The 27302-nt window shown below is 39.4% G+C and overlaps 1 protein-coding gene across 5 annotated transcripts; it reads left to right on the top strand.

Annotated features, from left to right (window-relative positions):
• The first annotated feature begins 1946 nt into the window (after positions 1 to 1946).
• LOC125113294 (NEDD4-binding protein 2-like 2) lies at positions 1947 to 25639 on the top strand. Of its 5 annotated transcripts, XM_047755898.1 has the most exons (6): positions 1947 to 2148; positions 5893 to 7142; positions 16818 to 16942; positions 20932 to 21020; positions 21403 to 21479; positions 25260 to 25639. In XM_047755898.1, the coding sequence occupies exons 2-6, from the start codon at positions 5893 to 5895 to the stop codon at positions 25459 to 25461; spliced, it is 1743 nt and encodes a 580-aa protein (XP_047611854.1). In that variant the 5' UTR covers positions 1947 to 2148; the 3' UTR covers positions 25462 to 25639. The 5 variants fall into 5 exon arrangements, 3 of the variants coding, with proteins under 3 accessions (XP_047611854.1, XP_047611855.1, XP_047611857.1); XM_047755899.1 differs by lacking the exon at positions 21403 to 21479 and having other exon boundaries at positions 25260 to 25395; XR_007131400.1 differs by lacking the exons at positions 16818 to 16942; positions 21403 to 21479 and having other exon boundaries at positions 25260 to 25395.
• Positions 25640 to 27302: the final 1663 nt, after the last annotated feature.

The following is a 27302-nucleotide window of genomic DNA, read 5'->3' as shown; positions in this document are numbered from 1 at the left end:
GCAGTATGTACACTTACTATAATGTGATAAAAAAGATATTTTACCTTGTGCTCTTTCTCTCAAAAACCCATAACAGTCTGATCATGAGAAAAGCAATATATAAATTGCAATAGAAAAGCCTCCTACAAAGTACCTGACCAGTTCTCCTCAAAATTGCCAAAGTCATCAAACTGAGCAGAGTCTGAGAAACTGTTACAGCCAAGAGAGGCCTAAGGAGAAATGACAGCTCCACGTGGTACTGTCTCCTGTATGGGATCCTAGAACAGAAAGGATATTAGGTAAAAACTAAGGAAGTCTGCAAAAAACTATGGACTATAGTTAATACTAATATATCAATATTCGTTCATTAATTTTAACAATGTACTGTAATACTGTAAGAGGTGAGTAATAGGTGACACTATGTGTGGGATGGGGGGTACGTGGGAACTCTGTACTATGTATTCAGTTTTTCTCTGAACCAGAAATTGTCCTAAAATAGACTATGATATAATAAACTATTAATAAAGAAGAACAACAATGGATTATAACTTCTTGAATAAGGGGGAATACATAAATTCACACTGATATTAAATAACTAAGAAGGGCTTTTTTTTTTTTTTTTTTTTGCTTTTTAGCATATGGAGGCATATAGAGGTTCTCAAGCTAGGGGTCTCATCAGAGCTACAGCTGACGGCCTACGCATAGCCATAGCAACGTGGGATCTGATCGGTGTCTGAGAGCAGCAAGGCCAGATCCTTAACCCACCCAGTGAGGCCAGGGATCAAACCCACAACTTCATGGATGTCAGATTTATTTCCACTGAGCTACTATGGTAACTCCCGGGCTTTTCTTATTAATAATAATACTCTTCACTAGCATCAGGAATAATAAATGTGGAGGGCTTGAAGGAGTTGGGGGGAAATAATTATTTTGTAACTATCATTGTAAAGATCAGTTGTATAAGAATCATCAATGGAGGCAGAACCTTAATTAGAGTTTGATTAGAAACAGGATACTTGCTTGATCTCAAAACATCTTTTTTTTTTCCCCAAGGGCCACACCTGCAGCATATGGAAATTCTCAGGCTAGGGGTCTAATCAGAGCTGCAGCTGCCAGCCTAGCCACAGCCACAGCAAGGCAGGATCCTGGGTGAGTGTGATACCTACACCATAGATCACTGCAATGCCGAATCCTTAACCCTCTGAGCGAGGCCAGGGATCTAACCTATGTTCTCATGGATGCTAGTCAGATTCCTTTGCTCTGAGCCACAACAGGGAACTCCTGTAGTTACTTATAATTTAACAAACGCTTACACAGCACATACTTTTATCAAGCGCTGTTCTTCTTTTTAAAAATTCAACGACTTTTATTATATTTATAGTTGTACAAGCATCATCACAAACGAAGTCCTGTTTCAAGTGCTTTTAACAAACTGACTTTTTTTTAAATGGGAAAACTCAGTAAATGGTCTCCATTTCCCTAAACAAAACAAAATATAGTTATGACATGAGAGGTGATTTTTCTCATAATTACTTTTATCTGCTATCAACGCTCCGCTGTAGTGATTCTTTTCTTCCTGAGAGAAACAGCCTACAATTACCGGTTTTTCGTAGAAAGGTCAGCAACCCTAGTTGACGAGACCATATATTAAGTTCCCTTTGAAAAAGCTTTGTTTCCCAAAAGCCTTAAAGCCCGCGCGCTGAGAGCATCTAATGTCTTTGTTTGGGCTTCCAGGCACCCAGTCTTTATTCCTTCAAGGATGAACCCCGGACCAGGTCATCGCCTTTTTTAGCCGAAGTTGATGCTTCTAAAGAAGTAACCGGCTGCAACCTAAGAACTAGTTCCGGTCTACGTTTGTTGCCATTGGCGCGAATTTGAAGCAATGGATTCTGGGAGACGATGAGGTTGCCAGGCCGGACACGAAGGCCGGACTTCGATTCCCACAATGCCTGGCGCGACTCCGTAATCCCTTCCGGGGTAACCGTGCGGTGGCCGACATCTTGCTTACGGAGGTGCGGCTTGTTGCTCATCTCCTGACGGCCGGGTTTTTAGTCGCTCCGGGTTTCAGGTTTGGGCCGTCTCCCCGCGCTTCTTTCACCTGAGATGTTCGTGTGTTTCTAGAAGAAGACTTCATTGGGAAGTAAAGGTCAATGCAGAGCTGTGTGTAAGGTGAGTAAACATCCCATTTTAAGCGAGGTGGGGTTGTGGTGATGATGTTCTTCGTATTCTTCCATTCGCGACTTGGGTTTAAGCCGGCGCTTGACTGAACCTTTTAGGTTGGCTGTAAAGGTCGAAGCCGGGAGTGAACCTTTCCGCCTCGGAGCTCTTTTAAATTCCCGGACAGAATCCCAACATGCCTCCTTTGGGGCAGAGAAAGTGCGTGACGCACTTTGCCTGGGGCTGCCCTGTGTGGAGGTCAGGAGGCCTTAGGGTTCAGGTTTGTATAGGGGTTTACTCTCTGCACCCTCTGCGCGTATTTAAGGTCCCAGGCAGGGGATCAAATTCTAGCCACAGCTGAGACCTACGCCTTATCTGGGCACTTAACCCACTGGCAGGACTCGAACCTGCCCCGCCACAGAGACAACGCTGGATCATTAACCCGCTAGGGCACAGGGAGACTCCCTAAGCTCCTCTCTATTCATACAGCCTCCTTGCTTTTTCTTGGGACTTATGCTGTTCGTAATGAGGAAATGAGAAGCTGGGAGGAGGCTGTTTCCGGACCGACGGCATTCTTCACAGGTTTACCTTTCCGCTTCTCTAGAGCGTAGCTGTATCATTCTAGTTCGTCTCTTTGCCTTTTCTTTTTTCTCTCGTGCTAGAGAAAGGAAGACCAGAGCGGGCAGAATGAAGAGGTTGTGAATAAAACAGGCTTTAAGGTTGCACTCTTGAGAGTGCCCGAGGAATTTCAAGGGAAGCTTCTTATCGCAAGTTGGGTAGCGAGGCCAAGTAAACCGAAGCGTTCGAGCTTGCAGGAGAGAAAAGCTTATTGCAAGCTATGCAAGGAGACGGGTAGCTTGTGTCCCCCAAAAATCCGAACTCCCAGAACCCCAAATTGTAAAGCCTTTAAAAAGCCAAATGAAGTTGGGGGTGGGGTTGTCTCAGAGTAAGCGATCAGCTCGTGCACAACTCTCTGATTGGTTAATGGTGAGGTAACTGGGCGGAGTCACAAGGGTTACTTTTATCAGTCCTCTAAGGTAGGTCCATACTCGTGATCATCAAGTAGTTAATTTCTTCCATCTGGTGATAGTTTTAGCATCTGTAAAACAACTCAGGAAATACACATCAGACGATGTCATCTGGGTACTTCAGAGAGGAGCTAAAACAGAGGTTATGGGGGAAGGGCTAGCCCCAGGAAGACCCCCCAGGGTCCTGCTCAATTATAAGCAGAATTTATGTTTAAGATAGACCAACCAACTGGAAAAAATGAGGGCTTTGGTTCTGGGAGTTGTCAGATTTCTTTTTAAACATATTGACATACTGGCGTCAATCTCAGAACAACTTATTTACTTATTTTTTTCTTTAAAGTTAATGCAACATACCTGAGACAGACTGGGACCTGGGACCCTTTGCTGCCATGCTTGCACCTGGACAAATATCTCCTCAAGCAATAAAGAACTGAAAATAACTGTGTGCATGTTCAGTTGGGACAAATTATGGACAAGATACAAAAAGATCAAAAATCCAGCTGTTACTTGGGAACAAAACAGGGTACTGGGAGCAAATGCAGGGGACTGCACATGCACTCTGCACACAACACCACCAAAGGGGTGGGCAGACCACCCAAATTACCCCTTTGGCCTGACCCCTGGACCTGTCCCTACCCTCACCCCTTGTAAGAAACCACTCTCCCTCACCGAGCAAGCAAGGGAACTTGTTACTTGTTTTCACGCCCCTCTGCTGCAGTGGGGACCCCCCAAATAAAGCTTTCTCTGAATTTCTTGTCTGGCCTCTTACCAATTACTGTTGATTAAGAAATGCCAAAGACCCTGGTAGGGAACAGACTTTGTGGCACCCAACCCCCACAGAGAAGTTGGTCCTACAGGCACCCAGATCTCCCAGAAAAGGGACAGTTGCCCCACATTGGGTGCCATTAAGTCTTGAACCAACCAGGGAATTTGGCCTTCCTTACGTGGGATGAGGGTATGGGCAGCTCCAGGAGTCAGGCTGGAGGAGTGGCTTAGGTGATTTGTCCATTGCTGTGGTGGTGCTGTGTGCAGGTGGTGCTGCTTTCGCTTCTAGTACTCTTTTTTGGATTTTTTTTTTTTTTTTTTGCTCCCAGCTCTTCAGAAGTATTGGTTTGATCAGTTCAATTTTTGATTTTTTTGGTTTTTAGCTGTGCCTGTGGCACATGGAAGTTCCTGGGCCAGGGATCAAACCTGTGACATAATAGTGACTCCAGCTGCTGCAGTTACAACCCTAGTTCCTAAACCCACTGCGCCACATGGGAATTTCTGGTCCTTTATATCTTGTCCATAATTTTCCCCAACTGCACATACATACAGTTATTTTTAGTCCCTTGTTGCTTGAGGAGGCATTTGTTTAGGTGCAAATACTATCAGCAAAAGGTCCTAGGTCCAAGCCTGTCGCATACCTATTTGGAAACCACTTTTACAGTACCTGCAGGAATAGGGCCCATAAAGATGGACATTTCAGTTAATCTGACATTTGATTGCTAAGGAGATACTGCCTGAGGTTGGGAGCTGGATCCATTTATTCCTAAAGATCTAGTGGTTTTTTCTATTTTTTTTTGTTTTTTTTCTTTTTTTCTTTTCTTGTCCCTCCTACAGCATATGAAGGTTCCTGGGCCAGGGATTAAATCCAAGCCAGAGCTGTGACCTGCACACAGCTGTAGCAATGCTGGATCCTTGACCCACTGCACTGAGTCAGGGAGTGAACTGGCGCCTCGAGAGGCAAGCCAGATCATCAGTCCACTGTGGTACAGTGGGAACTCCAAGACCTAGTGGTTTTATTTATTTACTTACATTTTTCTTTTTTGGCCAGCCCACAGCATAAGGAGTTTCCAGGCCAGGGATCAGATCTGAGCCGCAGTTGCAACCTAAGCGGAAGCTGAGGAAAAGCTGGATGGATCCTTTAATCCACTGTGGCAGCCAGGGACTAAACTTGTGTCTCAGTGTTCCCAAGACACTGCCAATTCCGTTGTGCCACAGAAGGAATGCCAGGACCTTGTAGTTTTAAACAGGAAGATGTATGATGCAGTTTATCACACCCAGTTTGGATGTGTCACTTTGGTTGGCAAATTTATTCTCCCTTTTAGTACACAGTTGTATGTCTATATTGTCAAAATATATATTATAGGAGTTCCTGTTGTGGCACAGCAGAGATGAATCTGACTAATATTCCCGGGGACTCAGGTTTGATCCCTGGCCTAGCTTAGTGGGTTAAAGGATCTGGCATGGCTGTGAGCTATGGTGTAGGTTGCAGATGTGGCTCAGATCTGGCGTTGCTGTGGTGTAGGCTGGCCGTTGCAGCTCTGCTTCAGCCCCTAGCTGGGAACCTCCATTTGCCTCAGGTGCAGCACATGCACACATACACACTCAACTCTGTGTATATGTACATAGTTTCAGCTTTCCAAGCTTGCTTAAGTTTTCTAAATTCAGAAATGTATTATTCATTAATTATTTCAGAAACACATCATTTAGTTTACAGATGAGATGTATCTCTTTTTTTAAAGGGTGTTTACTTGCCTTCAGTGAGAACTCACCTTTAAATCTTAGTATCATAACAATACTTAACAATAACTGGTTATGAAATTAAAATTTATAAAATTTTTGTATTTTGGGGAAATGTTATTAAATCCTTATATCAATTATTTTTTTCTATTGCTTCCGAAGAAAGTTTTGTTAACATTTCCTAAATATTAGCTATTAATGGTGTGGTTTATTTGCTCTTCAGATGTCTTATGATGAAATTGGAGCTAAATCCATGGGACATGGGGAAGAACTAACAATTGAACCATGCTATAAGAAACTGAAGTCTACTGAAGAGGCGTATGTTTTCCCCCATCATGGAAACGCTAGTTTTCACAGAATCAAAGAGAAAACTGGAAGTCATCGGGTCCCTGTGCCCATCATTGATAGCAGAGGACGTAGTCATCCTCAGGAGGACAAAACCAAAACTACAGATTTGCTGAAACCTGTGCATGATGAGATGCCTGGTGATAGACCAAATGTTACCGAGTCTATTGATTCACAGATTTTACAGGATACACGCCCTGCATTGGTATCCAAAGATGATGATATATATAGTACAAGTACAGCATTTATAGGACCCATTTACAAACCCCCTAAGAAAAAGAAATGTAATGAAAAGAGGGATCAAGCAGACACTATCAATGGTATAGATGGCAAAGGAGAACAAGAAGAGAAACAGAAATTTAACTCCAAAATATCAGAGATCGACAATGAATTATCTCAGTTTTACAAAGAAATCGAAGAGCTTGAAAATGAAAAAGATTCAGAAAGCAGCTGTAAGGAGCTTGAACCCTCTAAGGAACAACTTATTCCATATTATCAGGGTCATAATAATGAGGTATTAAAATTTGAAGAAGAGAAAAAGGATCTTAGTAATAGTCCTCAGTCACATTTTGATTATCAGCAGTGTGATGGGAATGAGCCAGGCGAATATCCTTGTAATGGACAAGTAATACCTACATTTTGTGATAATTCGTTTACTTCCTTCATGCCTGAATGGCAGTCAATGCATTCTTTTATAGTTCCCCAAGATCCTTGTGTTCCCAGCTTTAACTGTCACTTAAATATTCAAAGATTCAGTGTTCCACCAAATCCACCAAGTATTTTCCACACCCAAGATGGCTTTCAGATGCAACGTGGATATTATGTAGATAGTTGTCAAGTTAACTGGAATTGCTCAACTTTTGATCACAACGATGCATACACTGAGTGTAGTGACATTACCAGTAGTGATCATTCCTCTAGAAATGGCTGTGGTGTGCAAGATGGATATGCTAGTAATGGTTTCTGTGAAACCAGAGAAGGATGCTGGAAAGATTCTTCTGTTTACCAGCATAATGGAACAGACAGGTTTATGAACCAGCAGTTTCAAGAGGAAAAGTTAAATAAATTACAGAAGTTACTTATTCTTTTAAGAGGTTTGCCTGGTTCTGGGAAAACAACGTTGTCTCGGTAAGTAAAGGATACCAAGTGAATACTTGGTAATTCATTACTTAAACATTATAATTGATAGTTGTAATCAATAGCAGATGCTTTTATGCTTCTACTACAAAAATTTTAATTTGTTATACTTGAGAATGGCATCTGACAGTAAATATTTTAACAGACATTTTGTGATAGAGGAAATGAGATTGGCATATGAATTGATGTTAAGATTCTGCTAAGGGCTTTAAATATAGATTCACCATGTATAATTACGACAGTGATGAAAGCAAATGCAGTTTGAGAACTGTGCTGGCCTTCCCTTTTAAGTCAGCTGTTTAAGAAGAGTTGGGCTTTGACTGAGTTATTTCACTTTGTGACCTTGGATCGGTTTTGCTCTCTGTAAGTAAAATACATAGTATTTATTTTTCTGCAGTTATTGTGAGAAGCAAATGAAATATCACAAGTAAAGGAGTTTTGAGTGTGTTTTAAGAACTGTGCTGTGTTTCTATCATTGATTGGCAGAGGAAGCCTTTTTTTGGTTTCTTTAAGAAGTTTGAAGTCAGGAGTTCTTGTTGTGGCCTAGTGGTTCATGGATCCAATTGGGAACCAGAAGTTGCAGGTTCGATCCCTGGCCTTGCTCAGTGGGTTGAGGATCGGGCGCTGCCGTGAGCTGTGGTGTAGGTCACAGACGCGGCTCGGATCCCTCATTGCTGTGGCTCTGGCGTAGGCCGGTGGCTACGGCTCCGATTGGACCCCTAGCCTGGGAACCTCCATATGCCACAGGAGTGGGCCTAGAAAAGACAAAAAAAAAAAAAAAGTTTGAAGTCAGCAGTATCTGAATTAATGGAATTAGAACTGTTGATTTGTGTGATGAAATGTTTCAAATTCCTGTTTTTATTTACATTTTAAAAAAAGAATATTGAGGAGTTCTGTTGTGACTCAGCGGGTCAAGAACCAAACTCATATTTAGGAGGATGTGGGCTTGATCCCTCGGCTCACTCAGTGGGTTAAGGATCTGGCATAGGTCGCAGATGTGGCTCTGCCTGGTGTTACTGTGGCATTGTAGGCAGGCAGCTGCAGCTCCATTTTGACCTCTAGCCAGTGAACTTCCATATGCCACAGGTGCGGCCCTGAAGAAGAAAAAAAAAAAAAAAAAGAATATTGATGCATTTAAATTGTGCAGCATTTGTGCAGTTGTGGAGAAAGCACAAACAAAATACAAATTTGTTGTAGTTCATGTAGGATGATTCATGATACATGCCTAGATAAGGGGAAAAAGAAAGTTTATTTGATGTCTTTGAGTAAGGATAAAAAAGTCCAAGGAGGAGTTCCCAGTGTGGCACAATGGGATTGGTGTCATCTTGGGAGCACTGGGACACAGGCTCAAACCCGGGCCGGCAGAGTGGAATAAGGATCAGCGGTTGCTGCAGCTGCGGTTTAGCTTGGATCTGATCCCTGGCCCTGGAACTTCATGCATATGCTGCATGGCGGCCAAAAAAGGAAAAAAAAGTTCATGGAATCGTTTTATAAGTGTTATGTTTACTTGCAAGATAATCTAAACAGAATTTCTTCAGAAGCAAGAAATTATAGAATGATTATGCTGCAGACATTTCAAGCTAGATTGTAAGCTGTGATCTTTGTAAATGAATTTAAATTGAGGTCTGTGCGTTTTGTTTCCTCTTTAATGAAGATTTTGTAGAGAAAGTGAAATTTCAACTCTTTGGAAAGCATAGAAGTTAGAGTGAAGTATTCTTCTAGATTTAGAACATAAAATCAGAGAAAAGTAATAGTTGAAATTTGAAAATTGGATGAAGGGATCTTGTGAGGACCTCCTAAGTGGGTGTAGAATAAATGTAAGAAAGAAAGGTTTAGGAGTTCCCATTGTAGCATGGCAGAAATGAATCCAACTGGTAACCATAAGGATGTGGGTTCAATCCCTGGCCTCTCTCATTGGGTCAGGGATCTGGTGTTGCCCTGAGCTGTGGTGTAGGTCACAGATGAGGCTCAGATCCCATGTTGCTGTGGCTGTGGTGTAGGCCAGCAGCTGTATCTCCAGTTTGACCCCTAGCCTGGGAACCTACATATGCTGCGGGTGTGACCCTAAAAGGCAAGACAAACAAAAAGATTAGGTTTGGAACAACACATTGGAGTGTGTTGAAACTGACTGAAGGTGAATAAAGCGTGGTAATAATTCAGTAGAATTTCAAGGAGACATAATTGTAGTGGGAGATGATAGAGATGATTGTATATAATATGTATATTTATTTGAGGAAATATGTGTAATAAGAATGAAGTTATAGTTGCAACTGCCATTTGTGTTATGATTTACAATTTACAGAGTACTTTCATATCTAACAATTTTGTGAGATGAGTTACAGTCTTTTCATTTTTTAGAAGGAGCAGAGGCTAGTAAAAAGAATGAGTTCAGGTTAAAGGACTTGGGAGAAGTTAGAAAAACTGGTAAGACATCAATTGGGAATGTAAATGATAGTGTTTCTTACCTAATCATTTGCTTTACTGTATATCACAAGCCCTATGCTTGACTCCTGACTGAGGAGCTTGGTTAAAGAAGCAGGAGTATCTCTTTTGGTCCACACATTTTTGAATGGTTATTTGGGATTGGATGTAAAGCTGTGTAGTCTTTAGTGAGGAATGTCTTCATACATGATTTAGCTTTCCAAATGAGCTTTAAAGAAAGGAGTAAAGATTTAGAGGATCAGAGTTGAGCTGATTTGGGGGCACTAAATTAAAAGTTCACATCGTTTGGTATTGATTGATATGTGATAATGAGCTATAGGGAGATAAATTTCGCATTCTTTGGGAATTGTGTGTAAGTCCCTTTCTTCCTTAGTTTACTCCTTACCTACCTCTCTATCTTCATATCCTTGTGGACTTAGGCTGCTACCTGCCTTACACTGTCAATTCATTATCAGGATGCTACTGATTCAGAGGTTCTCTTATGTGTTTACACTCCACAGGTTTTGATTTCTCATCTCAGTCCTCAGTAATCTTCCTTCTGAACTCATGTAATATTTGCCCTTACCACTCTGCATGTAGAATAAGCCACAAAAGACTGCATTATCATTTATTCATTGATAATTGACCTGAGCCAATTTGGTTGTAAGTGGGTGAGGCTTAGTTGTTTACCCACAACTTCACCAACAGATTTTAATGAAATCAGTCTTAGATTAAATTCTAACACAAGTGCAGACTTTAAATATTTATGCATAAGTAGATCTGGTGTTGTGGCTTTGGCCAGCAGCTGCAGCTCAGATTCGACCCCTAGGCTGGGAACTTCCATATGACACAGGAACGGTCTTTAAGAAAGCAGAAAAAAGGAGTTCCTGTCGTGGCACAGCAGAAACGAATCCGACTGGGAACCATGAGGTTGCGGGTTTGATCCCTGGCCTCATTCAGCGAGTTAAGGATCCGGCTTTGCTGTGAGCTGTGGTGTAGGTCACAGACACGGCTCGGATCTGGCTTTGCTGTGGCTGTGTTGTAGGCCAGCAGCTATAGCTCCGATTAGACCCCTAGCCTGAAAACCTCCACATGCTGCGGATGTGGCCCTAAAAAGACAAAAGACAGAAAAATAAATAAAAATAAAAAGGCAAAAAAAAATGTATATACACACGTACATGTACATGTACTATACATACATTTGTGAGTATGCTAGTGCAAAACAGTTCACACAACCTTTGTAGGTAGAATAAAGTGCCAGCTTTTTGTCCCCTTAGGCAAATTGACGGCACTTTGATGAAAGATTCATTTAAGGCATAATTGAACAATATTGTAGAGGTAGAATTCTGTTGCCACTGTAGTTGGCAATCAGCTAAACAGAACCTTTGACTGTGGATGAAACAGGGATCAAATCTTGGGTGTAGGGTATAGATTTTGCTAGATTCTTAAACCCTTTTCTTCCAAAGAGGGTTGAATCTGAAATATTTTAGTTAATCCCCATTTCTTATATGCTACTGATTTCACCAGTGAGAGAATTTTCAGAAACAAGTCACTGATTTCATTATTAACAAAATGTGTGGAGTTGATCAGGGATAAAGGATGGTTGAAGCACTTGTCAAAGAGGGGAGAAGATGCTATGCTTCCTGTTGAAGATGGAGGAAGGGACCACAAGCTACGTAGGTGGGTTTTAGAAGCTGGAAGGGGCAAGGAAATAGTCTCCTTTAGAGCCTCCAGGAGGAATGCCAGCCTGCCCCAAACCTGATTTTAACCCCGTGAGCCTGATTTCAGACTTCTGACCTCCAGAACTGTAAGAATCTATGTTGCTTTAAGCCAGCAAGTTTGTGGCAATTTGTTACAGTAGCCATAGAAAACTAGTTTAAAGAGAGATGGCAAGAGATTTTTTTTTTTTCTTCTGTGTTGTTGGTGGAGCTCTCAGTTTAAATTCCAAGGAAAGATCGACCTTTTCTCATCTAGAGCTTTATTATTTTTCTTTTCTTTTCTTTTTTTTTTAACACTGCGTCTGAGGCATATGGAGGTTCCCAGGCTAGGAGTCCAATCGGAGCTGTTGCTGCCGGCCTATGCCAGAGCCACAGGAACGCCAGATCTGAGCCGTGTCTATGACTTACACCACAGCTCACAGCAACACCGGATCCTTAACCCACTGAGCGAGGGCAGGGATCGAATCTGCATCCTCATGGATACTAGTAGAATTTGTTTCTGCTGTGCCATGACAGGAACTCCATAGGGCTTTATTCTTAATTCAAAAAGTGTTTGGGAGTTCCCGTCGTGGCGCAGTGGTTAACGAATCCGACTAGGAACCGTGAGGTTCCAGGTTCGGTCCCTGTGTTGCCGTGAGCTGTGGTGTAGGTTGCAGACGCAGCTCGGATCCCACGTTGCTGTGGCTCTGGCGTAGGCTAGTGGCTACAGCTCCGATTAGACCCCTAGCCTGGGAACCTCCATATGCCGCGGGAGCGGCCCTAGAAAAGACAAAAAAAAAAAAAGTGTTTGGATAGTGAGGTGTCCCAGGAAAGTGGTCTTGAGATAGGTATGTGAAGTCACTCAGTACAAAAGAAGGTAAGGGATTCATCAATTGTCAATTTTACTCAGTTTTTGTTTTCTATTTTAGGGCCACACTGGCAGCATACGGAAGTTCCCATGCCAGGGGTCAAATTGGAGCTGCAGCTGTTGGCCTATGCCACAGCAATACTAGATCTGAGCCATGTCTGTGACCTACATACCACAGCTCATGGCAACGCCAGGTCCTAACCCACTGAGCCAGGCCAGGGGTCGATCCTGTATCCTCATCAATACTGGTTGGGTTTGTTACCTCTGAGCTACAACGGGAACTACTACTCAGAATTTTTTTGGGAGGAGAATACCTTTTTTTTTGCTTCTTAGGGCCCTACCTGCAGCATATGGAAGTTCCCAGATTAGTTCCCATCCAGTTCAACTTCTAGATGAATCAGAGCTACATTTGCTGGCCTATACCACAGCCACCGCAATGCCAGGTCTGAGCTGTGTCTGTGACCTACACCACAGCTCACAGCAACACCAGATACTTAACCCACTGAGTGAGGCCAGGGGTCGAACCTGCAACCTCATGGTTCTTAGTAGGATTCGTTTCCACTGCACCACAACGGGAACCCTTATTTTTTCTTTTAAACACACATAGATGTATTAAAGAAAATGTATGGTTCTTAGAAATTAAATAAACCATGAAAATGAACTATTTCATAGTAGGTCATTTGGGGAATAGGGTTCTTAAAACGAGGTTTAAGGAACCAGGAATACTTTTCACTTGTTCCTTAATTAAGTGAAAGATTATAAGCACAGATATGCATTAGTTACCCATGGCTATGTAACAAATTACCTTAAAGCTGAGTTGTTAAAGGAGCAAACAGTTACTGTCTTCTTACAGTTTCTGAAGCACAGGAATCTGGATGCCTCTGGTTATACTGTGATGAGGATTTGGCTAGAGCTGTGTTCTGGTCGAAGCCTTGTCTTGGGCAGGATATGCATGGATCTGCATGGAATATCTCTCACGAGGTTGTTGATAAGACCCAGTTCCTTGTGAGCTATTGGATTGAAGGTCTCAGTTACTTGGTTTCTGTAGGCTGGAAACCTCTCTCGGTTCTTTGCTGCTTGGACCTCTTTCCATTCACAATGTGATAAGAGAAAGCGAGCCACTTTTCCCCCTATAATCTAATCTTGGGTTTAGCGTTCCATATGCTACTAGTTAGAAGCCAGTCACTGAACTCCAGCCTACACTCCAGGAGTAGGGAAATACCGTTGTAAGCCATTGTTTTTGGCTTTTCTACCTACCACTATTGATGTGACGCTGGTGGCCTAATTTCTGAAATTTTTTTTTCTGGATTTAACACCACATTGACAAGGCTGTTGTGAAATTAAATACAGTCAAAGTTATGTATACATATTCAGATAAATAGGTGGATGGATAGACAGTTATGGATATATATGTGTATATAAAATGCTTGGTTTGTAGTAGGTTCTCAAAACAATTTCTTTTTCTTTTTGGTTGCACCCATGCATGTGGAAGTTCCTGAGCCAGGGATCAAATGTGTGCCACAGTAGTAACCCAAGATGCAGCAGTGACAACACCAAGTCCTTTACCTGCCGAGCCACAGAGGAACTCCAAAAAGATAGCTATTTTTATTTTTAAAAATTTTATATTTATTAGAGTATAATTGATATACAGTGTAGTGTCAATTTCTGCTGTATAGCGTAGTGACTCAGTCATACATAACATATACATTCTTTTTCCCATATTATCTTCTTTTTTTTTTTTTGTCTTTTTGCCATTTCTTGGGCCGCTCCCGCGGCATATGGAGGTTCCCAGGCTAGGGGTCGAACCGGAGCTGTAGCCGCCGGCCTACGCCAGAGCCACAGCAACGCGGGATCCTTAACCCACTGAGCAAGGGCAGGGATCGAACCCGCAACCTCATGGTTCCTAGTCGGATTCGTTAACCACTGCGCCACCATGGGAACTCCATATTATCTTCTATTATGGTCTATCCCAAGAGACTGGATATAGTTCCCTCTGTTGTACAGTAGGACTTCATTGCTTATCCATTCTAAATGTAATAGTTTGCATCTACCAACCCCAAACTCCTTGTCCATCCCACTTCCTCCCCCCACTCTTGGCAACCACAAGTCTATTATGATAGCTATTTTTTTTTTTTTTGGTCCTTTTTCTAGGGTTGCACCTGCAGCATATGGAGGTCCCCAGGCTAGGGGTCTAATCAGAGCTGTAGCTGCTGGCCTGTGCCAGAGCCACAGCAACGTGGGATCAGCCTCGTCTGTGACCTATACCACAGCTCATGGCAACATTGGATCACGTAACCCACTGAGCAAAGCCAGGGATTGAACCCACAACCTCATGGTTCCTAGTCAGATTCGTTAACCACTGAGCCACTATGGGAACTCCAGGATAGCTATTTTTTAAAAACACAAATCAAGTGGCCAGTGGGACCACATCTGAATTTTTTATTAGATACTTGATTTTTCAAAGTTCCAACTTCTGATGTTCTGAGAATCCATTGTAGTACCTGACTTGTGAGAGTTCTTACAGAATCTGATTATAACAGTTTTGACTATACTGATACTATTTTTTGCATAGTGTGGCTATACCTATGGCATATGGAAGTACCCAGGCCAGGGCTTGAATCTGAGCTGCAACCTGTGTCACAGCTGCAGCAACACTGGATCCTTAAGTCACTGCCTGGAGCCAGGGATTGAACCCCTGCCTACACAGTGACAGGAGCAGCTACAGTCAGATTTTCTATGCACTGCACTATAGCAGGAACTCCCAATACTAATATGCCTAAATAATTTATTTTTGGTTCAAATGGTTGGTATGATACCAGCTATATCTAGATTGATGTAAGTATTTTTAATATGAGTCCTCAAAATAAAGCTTCACAGTTTGAGATAATTCAGGGAATTTTGGAAAGATGCATGAGCAGTCTGGGAGGAAGAAGTCTCTCCAAGGTAAAATTCTTTGCTATAATTGTAATTTATATACTTAAGATGTTCTTCATTGAAATTTATTTGTATTTGATGTTGACTTCGTTTAATAATATAAATGGATTTACTGTCTCCTCCCTCCCTACTTTTTTTTTATTTGGAAGAAGTTAAACATTTTTTGGATGCAAAAGCTACTGTACTCTTTAAAAAGAAAAAGCTGCTCTACTCTTGTAGTATGGTATTAATACTTGAAAGATCACCCATTAATAAAGTAGTAGAATAGAAAAAAATGAAACATGGTATCTAAGAAAGATGGTATCAGTTTTCTCGTACTGTTGAATATAACTATGATATTTAACTGTAATAATATTGTTTATTATGATCATAATCTTTTTAGGTGATTGAGCTTTGGCTTGGAATACTAATATTGTAGCATTTTTATATTCTAGGTTATCTGTATAGGCAAATAAGATGCCATATGTGTTAGGTGGTATATTTTGGGAAAATTATGGCTACTTAAGAAAGAAATCCAACTTTAGCCTCCCAAACAAGCAAACAAATAATATAAACTATTTACTTTGATTGGTTGGTTTGAAGTAATTTGAACTATAATTCTCTAAGTAGAAATGTATGTTAAATTTTTAAAAGTTTTTATATATTTGATTTTATTTTTATTATAAAATATATAGTTTTATTGTAAGCTGAGGAAAGAGGAGATGTGTTTGTTATCTTTTTTTTTTTTTGTCTTTTTGCCTTTTCTAGGGCCGCTCCCATGGCATGTGGAGGTTCCCAGGTTAGGGGTCCAATCGGAGCTGTAGCTGCCAGCCTACGCCAGAGCCACAGCAACGCGGGATCTGAGCCACTTCTGCAACCTACACCACAGCTCATGGCAATGCAGGATCCTTAACCCACTGAGCAAGGCCAGGGATCGAACCCGAAACCTCATGGTTCCTGTTTGCATTCGTTAACCACTGCGCCACGGCAGGAACTCTGTTATCTTAATAGTTGGTATCCTTCCTGTTATTTCTTAGGAAGCATTCTTGAATCACCCCAGGAAAATATCATTGCTTCTACTACCTTCCACTGTCTTTCCTTCCTCAAAAAGAAGTTACAGAATGATATCCCATTGCCTAAGGGTTGAGGGAAGGGAGATAAACAACAAAATATTTTTGTTATTGTTGGATCCAAATGATTCTTGCTGTCTTTTACCTTTCCTCAGCACATCTCCAGTCTTTTTCATGACTCTCACTTCACTGGTTATCAGAATGCTGATACTCTGAACACTTGTCAATCTCTTTGCTTGGATATTAAATGTGAAGTGATATTTGAAACCTGAAAGCTTTTTTTTTTCCATCTTTTTGTCTTTTTAGGGCTGCACCTGAAGCTTATGGAAGTTCCCAGGCTAGGGGTCTAATCAGAGCTGTAGCCTCCAGCCTAAGCCAGGGCCACAGCAATGCAGGATCCAAGCTGCGTCTGTGACCTCCGCCACAGCTCATGGCAACACAGGATCACTTAGCCCACTGAGCGAGGCCAGGGATTGAACCTGCAACCTCATGGTTCCTAGTCGGATTCGTCAACCACTGTGCCATGACGGGAACTCTGAAACCTGAAAGCTTTTTAAGATTTCCCTCCTGTGCTGTCCTATCTGCAATATACTTATAAATATGTACCAGAAATTCATTTAATAACCTTTCTTGTGTGGCTTATTTCTGATGGTTATAGATTTTATAAATGGCACTTTATGATTTCTTTTATTAACAGAATTCTGCTTGGTCAGAGTCGTGATGGCATTGTGTTCAGCACTGATGACTATTTTCACCATCAAGATGGGTACAGGTATAATGTTAATCAGCTTGGTGATGCCCATGACTGGAACCAGAACAGAGGTTTGTTTTGGGCCAAGCCTCCCGGGATAGAATATTTGCCTAGGAGTCAGAAGATCTGAATTTTTGTTCTCCACTTGATTTTCACCAGGTGGATGACTTTGACAAGGCATTGAAACAGCTTTGAGACCCAGTTTTTCATCTATTAAAGCAGTGATAATTATACTTGCCCTACTTGATTGAGGTTGTTGTGAAAATCAGAGACTGTAGGTAGAATTCGTAAACTCTAAGTAGTGTAGTGTACCTGGAATTCTCATTGTGGCTTAGCAGGTTAAGGACCAGACGTTTTCTCCTTGAGGATGCAGGTTAGGTCCCTGGCCTTGCTCAGTGGGTTAAAGATCCACCATTACCATGAGCTACAGCATAATTTTCAGGTGCAGCTCTCATCCTCTGTTGCCATGGCTGTGGTATAGTCCCCAGCTGCAGCTCCTATTCAACCCATGGCCCAGGTTCCATATGGTGCAGGTGTGGCCCTAAAAAAAAAAAAAAGGCAAAAAAATGTTTTTCATTGCTATCACTTGACAGAAAATCTACTTAATAATTTTTTGAAGGCGCATGGGTCGGTTTCTTTTCATTTTGGCACAGGTAGTTCTTTTCTTTTTTTTTTTTTTTGTCTTTTTGCTATTTCTTGGGCCACTCCCGCGGCATATGGAGGTTCCCAGGCTAGGGGTTGAATCGGAGCTGCTGCCAGAGCCACAGCAATGCGGGATCCGAGCCGCGTCTGCAACCTACACCACAGCTCACGGCAACGCCGGGTCCTTAACCCACTGAGCAAGGGCAGGGATCGAACCCGCAACCTCATGATTCCTATTCGTTAACCACTGTGCCATGACGGGAACTCTTGGCACAGGTAATTTTTAACCTTGGCTGCACATTTGAATCACTTGGGGACCTTTTAAAAAATTTATACCTGAGTTTTAGCCTCAGCAATTTTTTTTTTATTTTTAATTTTTAGCCTCAGAGATTTTAGTTTAGTTGGTGAAGTGGATCTAAACTTTGGTATTTTTTGAAAGTTGTCCAGATATTTTGATGTTGCAGTGGGGGTTAAAAACTGTTATCTAGAACTATGTAAGTAAACATTTATGTTATAATCTAATTTCTTATTTACAATATTAAGGATGCATTGATGATGAAACAGATTATGTAAACCTGGAGTAGAGAGATTACAGTGAACCCCACACACCCAACATTCAGAATTATTTTTACTTATAAAGATATTGCTACATTGGCCTATTCTTTTTGCTTTCATTCCCCCCTCCCTTTTTAAACATTTACTGAAGTATTTTTTTTTTTTTGTCTTTTTGCTATTTCTTGGGCCGCTCCCGCGGCATATGGAGGTTCCCAGGCTAGGGGTCTAATCGGAGCTGTAGCCACTGGCCTACGCCAGAGCCACAGCAACGCGGGATCCAAGCCGCATCTGCAACCTACACCATAGCTCACGGCAATGCCGGATCGTTAACCCACTGAGCAAGGGCAGGGACGGAACCCGCAACCTCATGGTTCCTAGTCGGATTCGTTAACCACTGCGCCACCACGGGAACTCCTGAAGTATTTTTTAAGCAAAATGTAGAATCATGCTATATGCATTTCAAATTAACCTTCTTACTTAATCACATCTTCTTTAATTGTAATGCCACCATCACACCTCAAAACAATTAATAAAACCCCAATTCCTTGACATCGTGTAATATAGTCTGTAATCAAATTTCCCTTATTGTCTTAAATATTTCTTTGCAGTTTGAATTAGGATCTAAACAAGGTCATTGGCTTTATGATTCTTTAAGTTAATCTATAGCAATTTTGCCTTTTTTTGCTCTCATAACACTAACTTGTTTCAGAGACTTGGTTTGTGGTTCTGTAGTGTCCCAAAGCCTGTAGTTATGTATTTGCTTCCATGTGATAACTATTTAACTTGTTGTAGATGAGAAGATTAATTAGGGTCAACTCTCTTTTTTTTTTTTTTGAAGCAAATGTTGGCTGTCCCATTTTTAATGATGCTAAGTTCAGTAGATTCAAAGGGCAGCCTATTCCCTGTTTTAGTTAACAATGAATTGTTTCCTGAATCAGTTATTTCATTCATGGTTGCAAAATGGTGATTTTCTAGGTCTATCTTTGCTTTTTGTTTAATACCTTAGAATTCTTCTGCAATGAACTTCCTGTCACCTAAAAACTAGTAACTAAGGTTACCCTAAAGTACAATATATGCAGGAAAAACAGGATAAATGCTTTTCTTTTTGATTGTCAGTTTTCAGAGTACCAAATATATTACAGTAATATAAAAATATTTTAAAATATTACTTCTTTTTGATTTTTTAAAATGTCACAGTGTTACTGCCCAAATCAAATAAATAATGGTATTACAGTTCCAAAAAAATGTTTGGAGTTCTTGACCTAAAGTTAAGGGAATAGAAGTAGATGATAAGTGGAATGAGCCAGTATACTTTGCTGGACCAGGAAGTTTGCGTGGAACATTTTTTCTTTTTGCAATACTAGTCTAGAATATTTCATTAAAATGTTCATACTGTGTGAATTATATTCTTTTTTTTTTTTTTGGTCTTTTTAGGGCTGTGCCTGTGGTTCATGGAGGTTCCCAGGTCAGGGGTTGAATCGGAGCTATGGCCACTGGCCTACGCCACTGCCACAGCCACTCCAGACCTGAGCTGCGTCTGTGACCTACACCGCAGCTCACAGCAATGCTGTGTCCTTAACCCACTGAGCGAGGCACGGAATCGAACCCGCATCCTCATGGGTCCTAGTGAGGTTCCTTGACCACTGAGCCATGGCGGGAACTCCAGTACTTTTTTTTTTTTTATTGAAAGTTTTGATCACTGTTTGGGAATGGAACAGTGGGAGATGATAGCATTTTGGTATCCTATTTATGACCCAAGTTCTAAATTTTGTTTTACTATTTAGAGACAACTTCTCCCAAATATGTATTCCACCATAGCACTATGACTTAACTAACCTTTAGAATTCTGTCTACCCTTAGAGATCTCTTAAATGTTTTCATTTCATAGAACTTAGTGGTTTGAATTCTAAATCCAGGCAAAACTTCCATATCATTGCATTTTGCCTCAGCTTTTTAAATTTTATTGTGGGTTCTTAACTATCTTGCCTGTTTACACTTAAGGAGGTATACAGACTCCTGTCATTAGCAGTTGTTCACTGTAGCAGTAATTCTCACCACATGGGGGAAGAGGTGGCACAGGGATAGAAGATCCAGTTCAGAGAAGTTGCCTTCTATCTTAATTTCCTATTTGAGAGTAATAGTCCTAAGAAATGTCCACAAAGTCAGTTGAATTGTGGTATTTATTTACTTGGTCTGTAAGTAATGATAAATCTGTAGCACTTTTTTTTTAAACAAAAGTCTGTCTTATTTCAAAAGCATTGAAGCATTATTTGTAAGTATAGAACATTGGAAAATAAAGTTAAGCATAAAATGTATATATTCCCACTACCTATAGACGACCACTTTTGGTGTCTTAGTAACTTCTCACATCTTTATATTTTGCACAGAATAAGATTATACTTATATATTATCTTTTAAATTGCCATTTTCAGTTAACAGTCCCCATTTTTCCATGTCAGTAAATATTAACCTCTTCTCATATTCAGACCATATTCAAATGTAACTTGTTGCTACATTTTCTGTAGATGAAAATCAGTTCCAGACTGAAGCCTTCATTAGATGCAAGTTCAAACAAAATCTGTTCTGAAAAATGTCCTTTACAACTAGTTTGTCAAAAGCAGCATCCAGTCTGGAGAATACACATTGCATGTTTTTATACCTCTTAATTCTCTTTAATCTAGCAGAGTCCTTTTATTTTCATGGCACTGACTTAAGAGATTGAACAGTTTTGGCTTTAAGTACAGGGATATAGAAAGTTTCCTAACAATGAATGTTTAAATTGTATTGTGTGTATTTTTATCTCATAGTTCTATTTTTTATTGTTTTTTTAAATTTGTTTTTTTAAATTTATTTTTTTTTTCAGCTAAACAAGCTATCAATCAGGGGAGATCTCCAGTTATAATAGACAACACTAATACACAAGCTTGGGAAATGAAACCATATGTGGAAATGGTAAATATGAGTTATGAGAGAGTTTTTATATTTTATTCTTGTCAACTTTTTCATACTCTGAAATTTGGTTACTTTGATCTATAGTATTAAAAATTTGTTCTTTTTCTCTAAAGAGTTGTGTTCATTTGCTTAGTTTTTTAAAAATTGGGAATGGTGCTTATCAAGCAATATGTTCATTTTATTAGTTTTGTCTGAACTTGAGGATAGTAATTGGAATTTGTCCATTAAGGGGTCTTACATTTTTTATAAACAGTATTACTTTAAAAGTAAACTTTTTCTTGGTTGAGCAAATTTAGAGGTAATGCCTAAATGAAATTTATATCTTTCTGCCATCTTGCTTTAAGAAGCATTCTCTGGGTTTTGTTCTCTTCCTTTTGTGTAGGCCATAGGAAAAGGATACAGAGTAGAGTTTCATGAACCTGAAACTTGGTGGAAATTTGATCCTGAAGAATTAGAAAAGTAAGGCACCCCAATTTTTTTAATCCCTTATCTTTTTTTCTTTCCTCCTTCACATGTCAATTTCTTGACTAGCTTTTGCTTGTTATATCTTTGCTACTTACGACTGCTAATAGGGACTGCTGTTTCTCACATTCTTTTAAGAGGAACATTGACTTTAATGTATTTGAGGCTCTTTGCTCTGTTAAATTTCATTAGATGTTCTTTGTTAAGTGTGTTTGTTACTTTCTCTTAAGTGAATTTCTGCATTGTTTCCCAGCTTATTGAATGCTGTTGGAGATCTAGAAAACTGAGAGGAAAATTAGGACTTTCTCTTTGTTTTTTAGCTAGGCCACCTCTCTGCCTTGTCCTTCCAACTTCATCTCCTCCTCATTTTAGGTCCCATCACCTTTTTACTGCTTTCACCTCTCTCCCTTTTCCACCTTTACTGCTACAGATCTATTATCCCATACCCAAGATCCTGGGAAGTCAGTGTGTTTTGGAAATTGGATTTTTTTTTTCTTTTTAGAACTGTAATACACTGTATATACATAAATTGTAACACCCCAGGAGAGTTTGGAGCAGCATGGCATAATCAAACATCTCAGTATTGCCGCGTCAGATCATAAATAGTCCATATAAGTAGATAACAAAGACTGTATATAATCTAATGTTAGTTCTGAGTAGATATTGTTGAATGAGTTCAGACATGGTTAGACTTTACTACTATATGAGTCAACAGAAAAGTGAATTTTCAGAGCATTTTGGATATCAATATTTTTGTTTGGTTGGTTTTTAGGGTTTTTTTTTTTTTGCTTTTTTTTAGGGCCGCATAAGTAGGTTCCCAGGCTAGGGGTCTAATCAGAGCTGTAGCTGCTGGCCTGTGCCAGGGCCACAGCAACACCAGATCTGAGGCACGTCTGCAACCTACACCACAGCTCACAGCAATGCCAGATCCTTAACCCACCGATCGAGGCCAGGGATTGAACCCGAAACCTCATGGCTCCTAGTCAGGTTTGTTTCTGCTGAGCCACGACGGGAACTCCCTGGATATCAGTATTTGTGGTGAGAGTTGTGGACATTCTTTTCCCCTGATTTTCTAACCTGACTCTTTGACTCCTTTTTTCTTTTTTCTTTTTAACTCCCTTCCTCCCCCCTTTTGGTAACAACTTTAAGATGTAATTCACATACCTTATAGTTTACCCACTAAAAGTGTGTGGTACAGTGTATCTACACTTTCCAGAGCATATTCGCAGAAGTGTGCACCCATCTCTCTTTTCAAAACCTTTTTTTTTTTTCTCTCACCTCAGTTTGTCTTCTTCCAGCTTAAAGCTGTTACTGTATGTTTGGTGTTCAACTAATTTAATTCTTTCCCCCTTGCCTCCCACTCCTTTTTTACCTTCATTCCTTTGGTTACCTTTCTTTCGTTTTCTGATTTGCATGCCAAACCACATCTATGAAGAGTTAAGTTGGTAAATATTATTAATACCTGGTATTGTTGGTCTGCTTCTGTGTGTATATTGTACCTTAGGTACAACGGAGAAGTTTAAAAACTAAAGATATTTGGGTTATGCTGAATAAATGAATTAATGAAATCATTGTACAGTTAGGCTTTATTTACCTTTGAGACTTTTTTGAAATTTATTAGACTTCTAAATGTAAATCACCTTTACAAAATAAAGTCAGTTTATCTGATATCTAGTATAGATGGGCAGCTTTTTTTTTTTTTTTTTTGTAAAGAATTGATTGAATCATCAATTTTGACATCTTGTGAATTCAGTTATATTTTGGCCAATTTCAGCCTCAACCTCCAATCTCTAGCTCTCATTCTAACTCTTGCTTTCTCTTCTCATCTTTAAACTAAGCATCAATTGTTTTGAGCAGTAAATATTTCTTTTGTGTCTTTTTTTTTCTGGAAAAATGAGTTATTAAATCTAGCATTATAATGTTAAATGTAAAATACATCCTTATATGTTTTGCCATATCTAATTCAAGTTATGGATCACTACAAGAGTTAAAATGCATTGTGAAAAGTTCTGTGAAGGTCAAGAATAATTTTTATTGTATTTAATTTTTTCATTTTTTAATTAAAAAAAAAATTTTTTTTTTGGTCTTTTTTTAGGGCTGCACCCATGGCATATGGAAATCCCCAAACTAGGAATCAGATTGGAGCTGCAGCTAACAGCAATGCCAGATGCAAGTCGTGTCTGTGACCTACACCACAGCTGACGGCAATGCTGGATCCTTAACCCACTGAACAAGGCCAGGGATCAGACCTTCACCTTTATGGATACTAGTCGGGTTCCTTCCTGCTGAGCCACAATGGGATCTCCTATAATTTTTTTATTATAGTTGATTTATATTCTGTCAGTTTCTGCCGAACAGCAAAGGGACTCAGTTACACACACACACACACACACACACACACACACACACACACACACACATTCTTTTTCTCATATAATCAAGAATAATTTTTTTCTTTCTTTCTTTTTTTTTTGTCTTTTGCCTTTTCTTGGGCTGCTTTCACAGCATATGGAGGTTCCCAGGCCAGGGGTCGAATTGGAGCTGTAGCCGCCGGCCTACGCCATAGCCACAGCAGCGCAGGATCTGAGCCACATCTGTAACCTACACCACAGCTCATGGCAACGCCGGATCCTTAACCCACTGAACAAGGCCAGGGATCAAACCTGCAACGTCGTAGTTCCTAGTCAGATTTGTTAACCACTGAGCCACGACGGGAACTCCAAGAATAATTTTTGAAACACTTTTTTATAAGTAATCTCACAAAAATTACATAAAATATAAATATGTAGCTTAACAAAGCATATATTCTTCTAACCACAATGCCTGTCATGGGAGCATCACCAACACTTTAGAAGTTTTTTGAACTCCTCTTCCCAGTAACAGTTCCCTGGTAATTATTTCTTTGCTTTTCTTTAAAGCATGTGTCTCTTTTTTTTAAATATCCTTTGCTTTAGCACCATAGTTTAATTTTCCCCACACTTTATATAGGTATAATTATACAGTATATATTGTATCTAGTGTCTTTCATTTAGTGTTATGTTTGTGATAGATATACAGATTGTTGTATCTCTAGTAATGGCTTAGTATTGATAATAAATTTTTAAACACAAGTGTGCTAAAATAGCTTTTGTAAGTGAAGATATTTCATATTGCTTTTTTTTTTGTCTTTTTGCTATTTCTTTGGGCCGCTCCTGCGGCATATGGAGGTTCCCAGGCTAGGGGTCGAATCGGAGCTGTAGCCACCGGCCTACGCCAGAGCCACAGCAATGCGGGATCTGAGCCGAGTCTGCAACCTACACCACAGCTCACGGCAATGCTGGATCGTCAACCCACTGAGCGAGGGCAGGGACCGAACCCGCAACCTCATGGTTCCTAGTGGGATTCGTTAACCACTGCGCCACAACGGGAACTCCTTCATATTGCTTTTTTTAATTATAGGAGCCCACTCAATTCTTCTCAAAACCATCTCTCATAATTTTTCATTTTGTTTAAAAAGGGGGGGAGATAACTCAGTGGTTCATTGAATTAGTAGTTAGTTCTGTGTGAAGAAGGTATAATCAGTTAACATTTTGCTGTGATTTGTGGTATCTTTAAGCCTTTTTAAGATACTATTTATAACTCTGAACAGACCAATCTTTTTTTTTATAAAATGTAGATGTATCTTCTAGTATTTATTGCAAAATATAATTTAAAATCTGAACCCTGTTAAAACAGTTTTAATCTCTTAGCCTATACATTCTCAAAAAAAAGAATTAAAATCCTTTTCTTTTTTGGTAGGAGGAATAAACATGGTGTGTCTCGAAAGAAGATTGCTCAGATGTTGGATCGTTATGAATATCAAATGTCCATCTCTATTGTAATGAATTCAGTGGAACCGCCACACAAAAGCACACAAAGACCTCCTCCTTCACAGGGGAGACCGAGGTGGGGAGGCTCTCTAGGCTCACATAATCAAGTCTGTGTCACAGATAATCGTTAAGTTGGCTATTTTCAGCTAACACGTTTGTTGCTTGCCCTTAAAAAATTTTAGTGAGCCTGTCTTGAAGTTTAAGTAGTTTTAAATAAAAAAAAAAAAAAAAACTACACTGCCTCACGAAAGATGTTCCCAGCAAGTTGTTTAAATTCTGAAGTGTAAATAAAAATTATATAACATTGTATTTTAAATGTTTTTATAATCTTTTGTTGTAATACCTTTGATTATTATGAGGACATCTAAGTGGATAGGAACCAGATTTTTAAACTAATTTTATCTTTTGTAGATAATGTCAGATAGTTTTATAGTTCATATCTAAATCCAACTTTTTGTAAAACTTTAGTATTTTTCCTTGACTACCTTAAATATATAAGAAATACTAGTTATAGGCACCTTAGTTGATTCCCCTATTCATTATATTGGTAAAACTATGTTTCTGCAAATTAATCTGTGCAAAAAAGTATTTCTAAGGTATAACTAGTGTATCACTTGTTTAAAACAAAATTCTCTATCAAATGCCATATAGTAGGTGTATCAATCACCTGGCGCATTTCTCCAGAATACACACATCCATCTCCTTTCTGCTTAAGCCATTTGCTGTCTTCCCACACGACCCATTTCTGGAATGCCTCAACCGGGCAATCATGATACAGTTTGAAAAAGCCCTTCAAGCTATTCTGATACTATATTGCTTTTCTCTTTTTAAATTAACACAGTATTATTCTAATATAAAAAATATTGTAGACAGCTCCTTAGCACTAATTGTAAGATGGTTTGTCCTGTAGAATATTTTATTTCTCCAGATTTTAGTTTTTTTCTGTAGAGAAAACTATTTCTCACTGGCTAGTTTTTCTTAGATTATATTTCTTTACTTAAAATTTTGAAACTGAAATGGCATTCATTTCAGATATTTTGTAACTCATCCTAATCTTGATTTGACTTATCTTTAAAAAAAAAAAAAAAACCCAGCTAATTACAACTATTTAAAAAATATTTTGTATGTTTTACGTAATAGTTCATGGCCTTCAAGTCTTCTTTTTCCTAAACCAGCCCTTCCTGAATTCCCATAATGTTCTGATGTTGTTTTAAATTTTTAAAAGCTTTGCCAAAGTTCTTTTCAACTTTAAGTGTTCTGTTACATCTTTATATTACTTTTTAAATTGATATTAAATTATTAAGTAATACTAAGTTATACAACTCAAAACTAAATGTAGTACTCTCAACAGGGTCTTCATTGCATTGCCTTTAGTGAGATAATACGATTCCTATTTATTTGTAGTATTCACTGTTGTTGGCATTTGAATTGCTATTACCTTGCTTTATTTTGTTTAACATATATGTATGTATGTATTTGTTCATCCTAACTAAATATGATGTAGTAGGAATATGCTAACTCATGTTTAGTGTGTAAATGTATATATGTTTATACATATACACATTTCCTTTATTCACTCTTTTCATATATTCTTTTGTTTGAGAGGAATACTTCTTGCTCTTTGGACTTTTCCAGCATTTTATTATGTGAATTGGCATTTTGAAATAGCACGGAAGAACTTAATTTTGGGAAAGGCAAAAGAACTATTAGATATATACTGTGTTGTCTTTATAAAACTTTATTTAGGGGTAATCGTACCTTATAATTTTTGAACAGTAGCAAAATTTATTTTGAGGTTTTAGAGAATTGCATTTGGAAGATACAAATGATGAGGAAACATGTTCATGAAAGTAAGCCTAAAATAACTTTCCAAATTTTATTATAGATTAAACTTCATCTAGTACTTTTGAGTACTAAATAATCATCCAAAGATCATTAATCATTACTGATTTCTTTATTCTTTTTTGGCCAT

Source organism: Phacochoerus africanus, chromosome 13, assembly GCF_016906955.1.
Source record: "Phacochoerus africanus isolate WHEZ1 chromosome 13, ROS_Pafr_v1, whole genome shotgun sequence".
Taxonomy (NCBI): domain Eukaryota; kingdom Metazoa; phylum Chordata; class Mammalia; order Artiodactyla; family Suidae; genus Phacochoerus; species Phacochoerus africanus.
The sequence above is the reverse complement of the archived record's forward strand: the minus strand, read 5'-3'. Positions and strand labels throughout refer to the sequence as shown.

What these genes read in the sequence shown, in the direction of transcription:
- LOC125113294 (XM_047755898.1), top strand. Translation starts at nt 5,893, where the DNA reads ATGTCTTATGATGAAATTGGAGCTAAATCCATGGGACATGGGGAAGAA. An exon ending in GGGAAAACAACGTTGTCTCG is followed by an intron (nt 7,143 to 16,817) that starts GTAAGTAAAGGA and finishes TTTTATTAACAG; the next exon opens with AATTCTGCTTGGTCAGAGTC. An exon ending in TGAAACCATATGTGGAAATG is followed by an intron (nt 21,021 to 21,402) that starts GTAAATATGAGT and finishes CCTTTTGTGTAG; the next exon opens with GCCATAGGAAAAGGATACAG.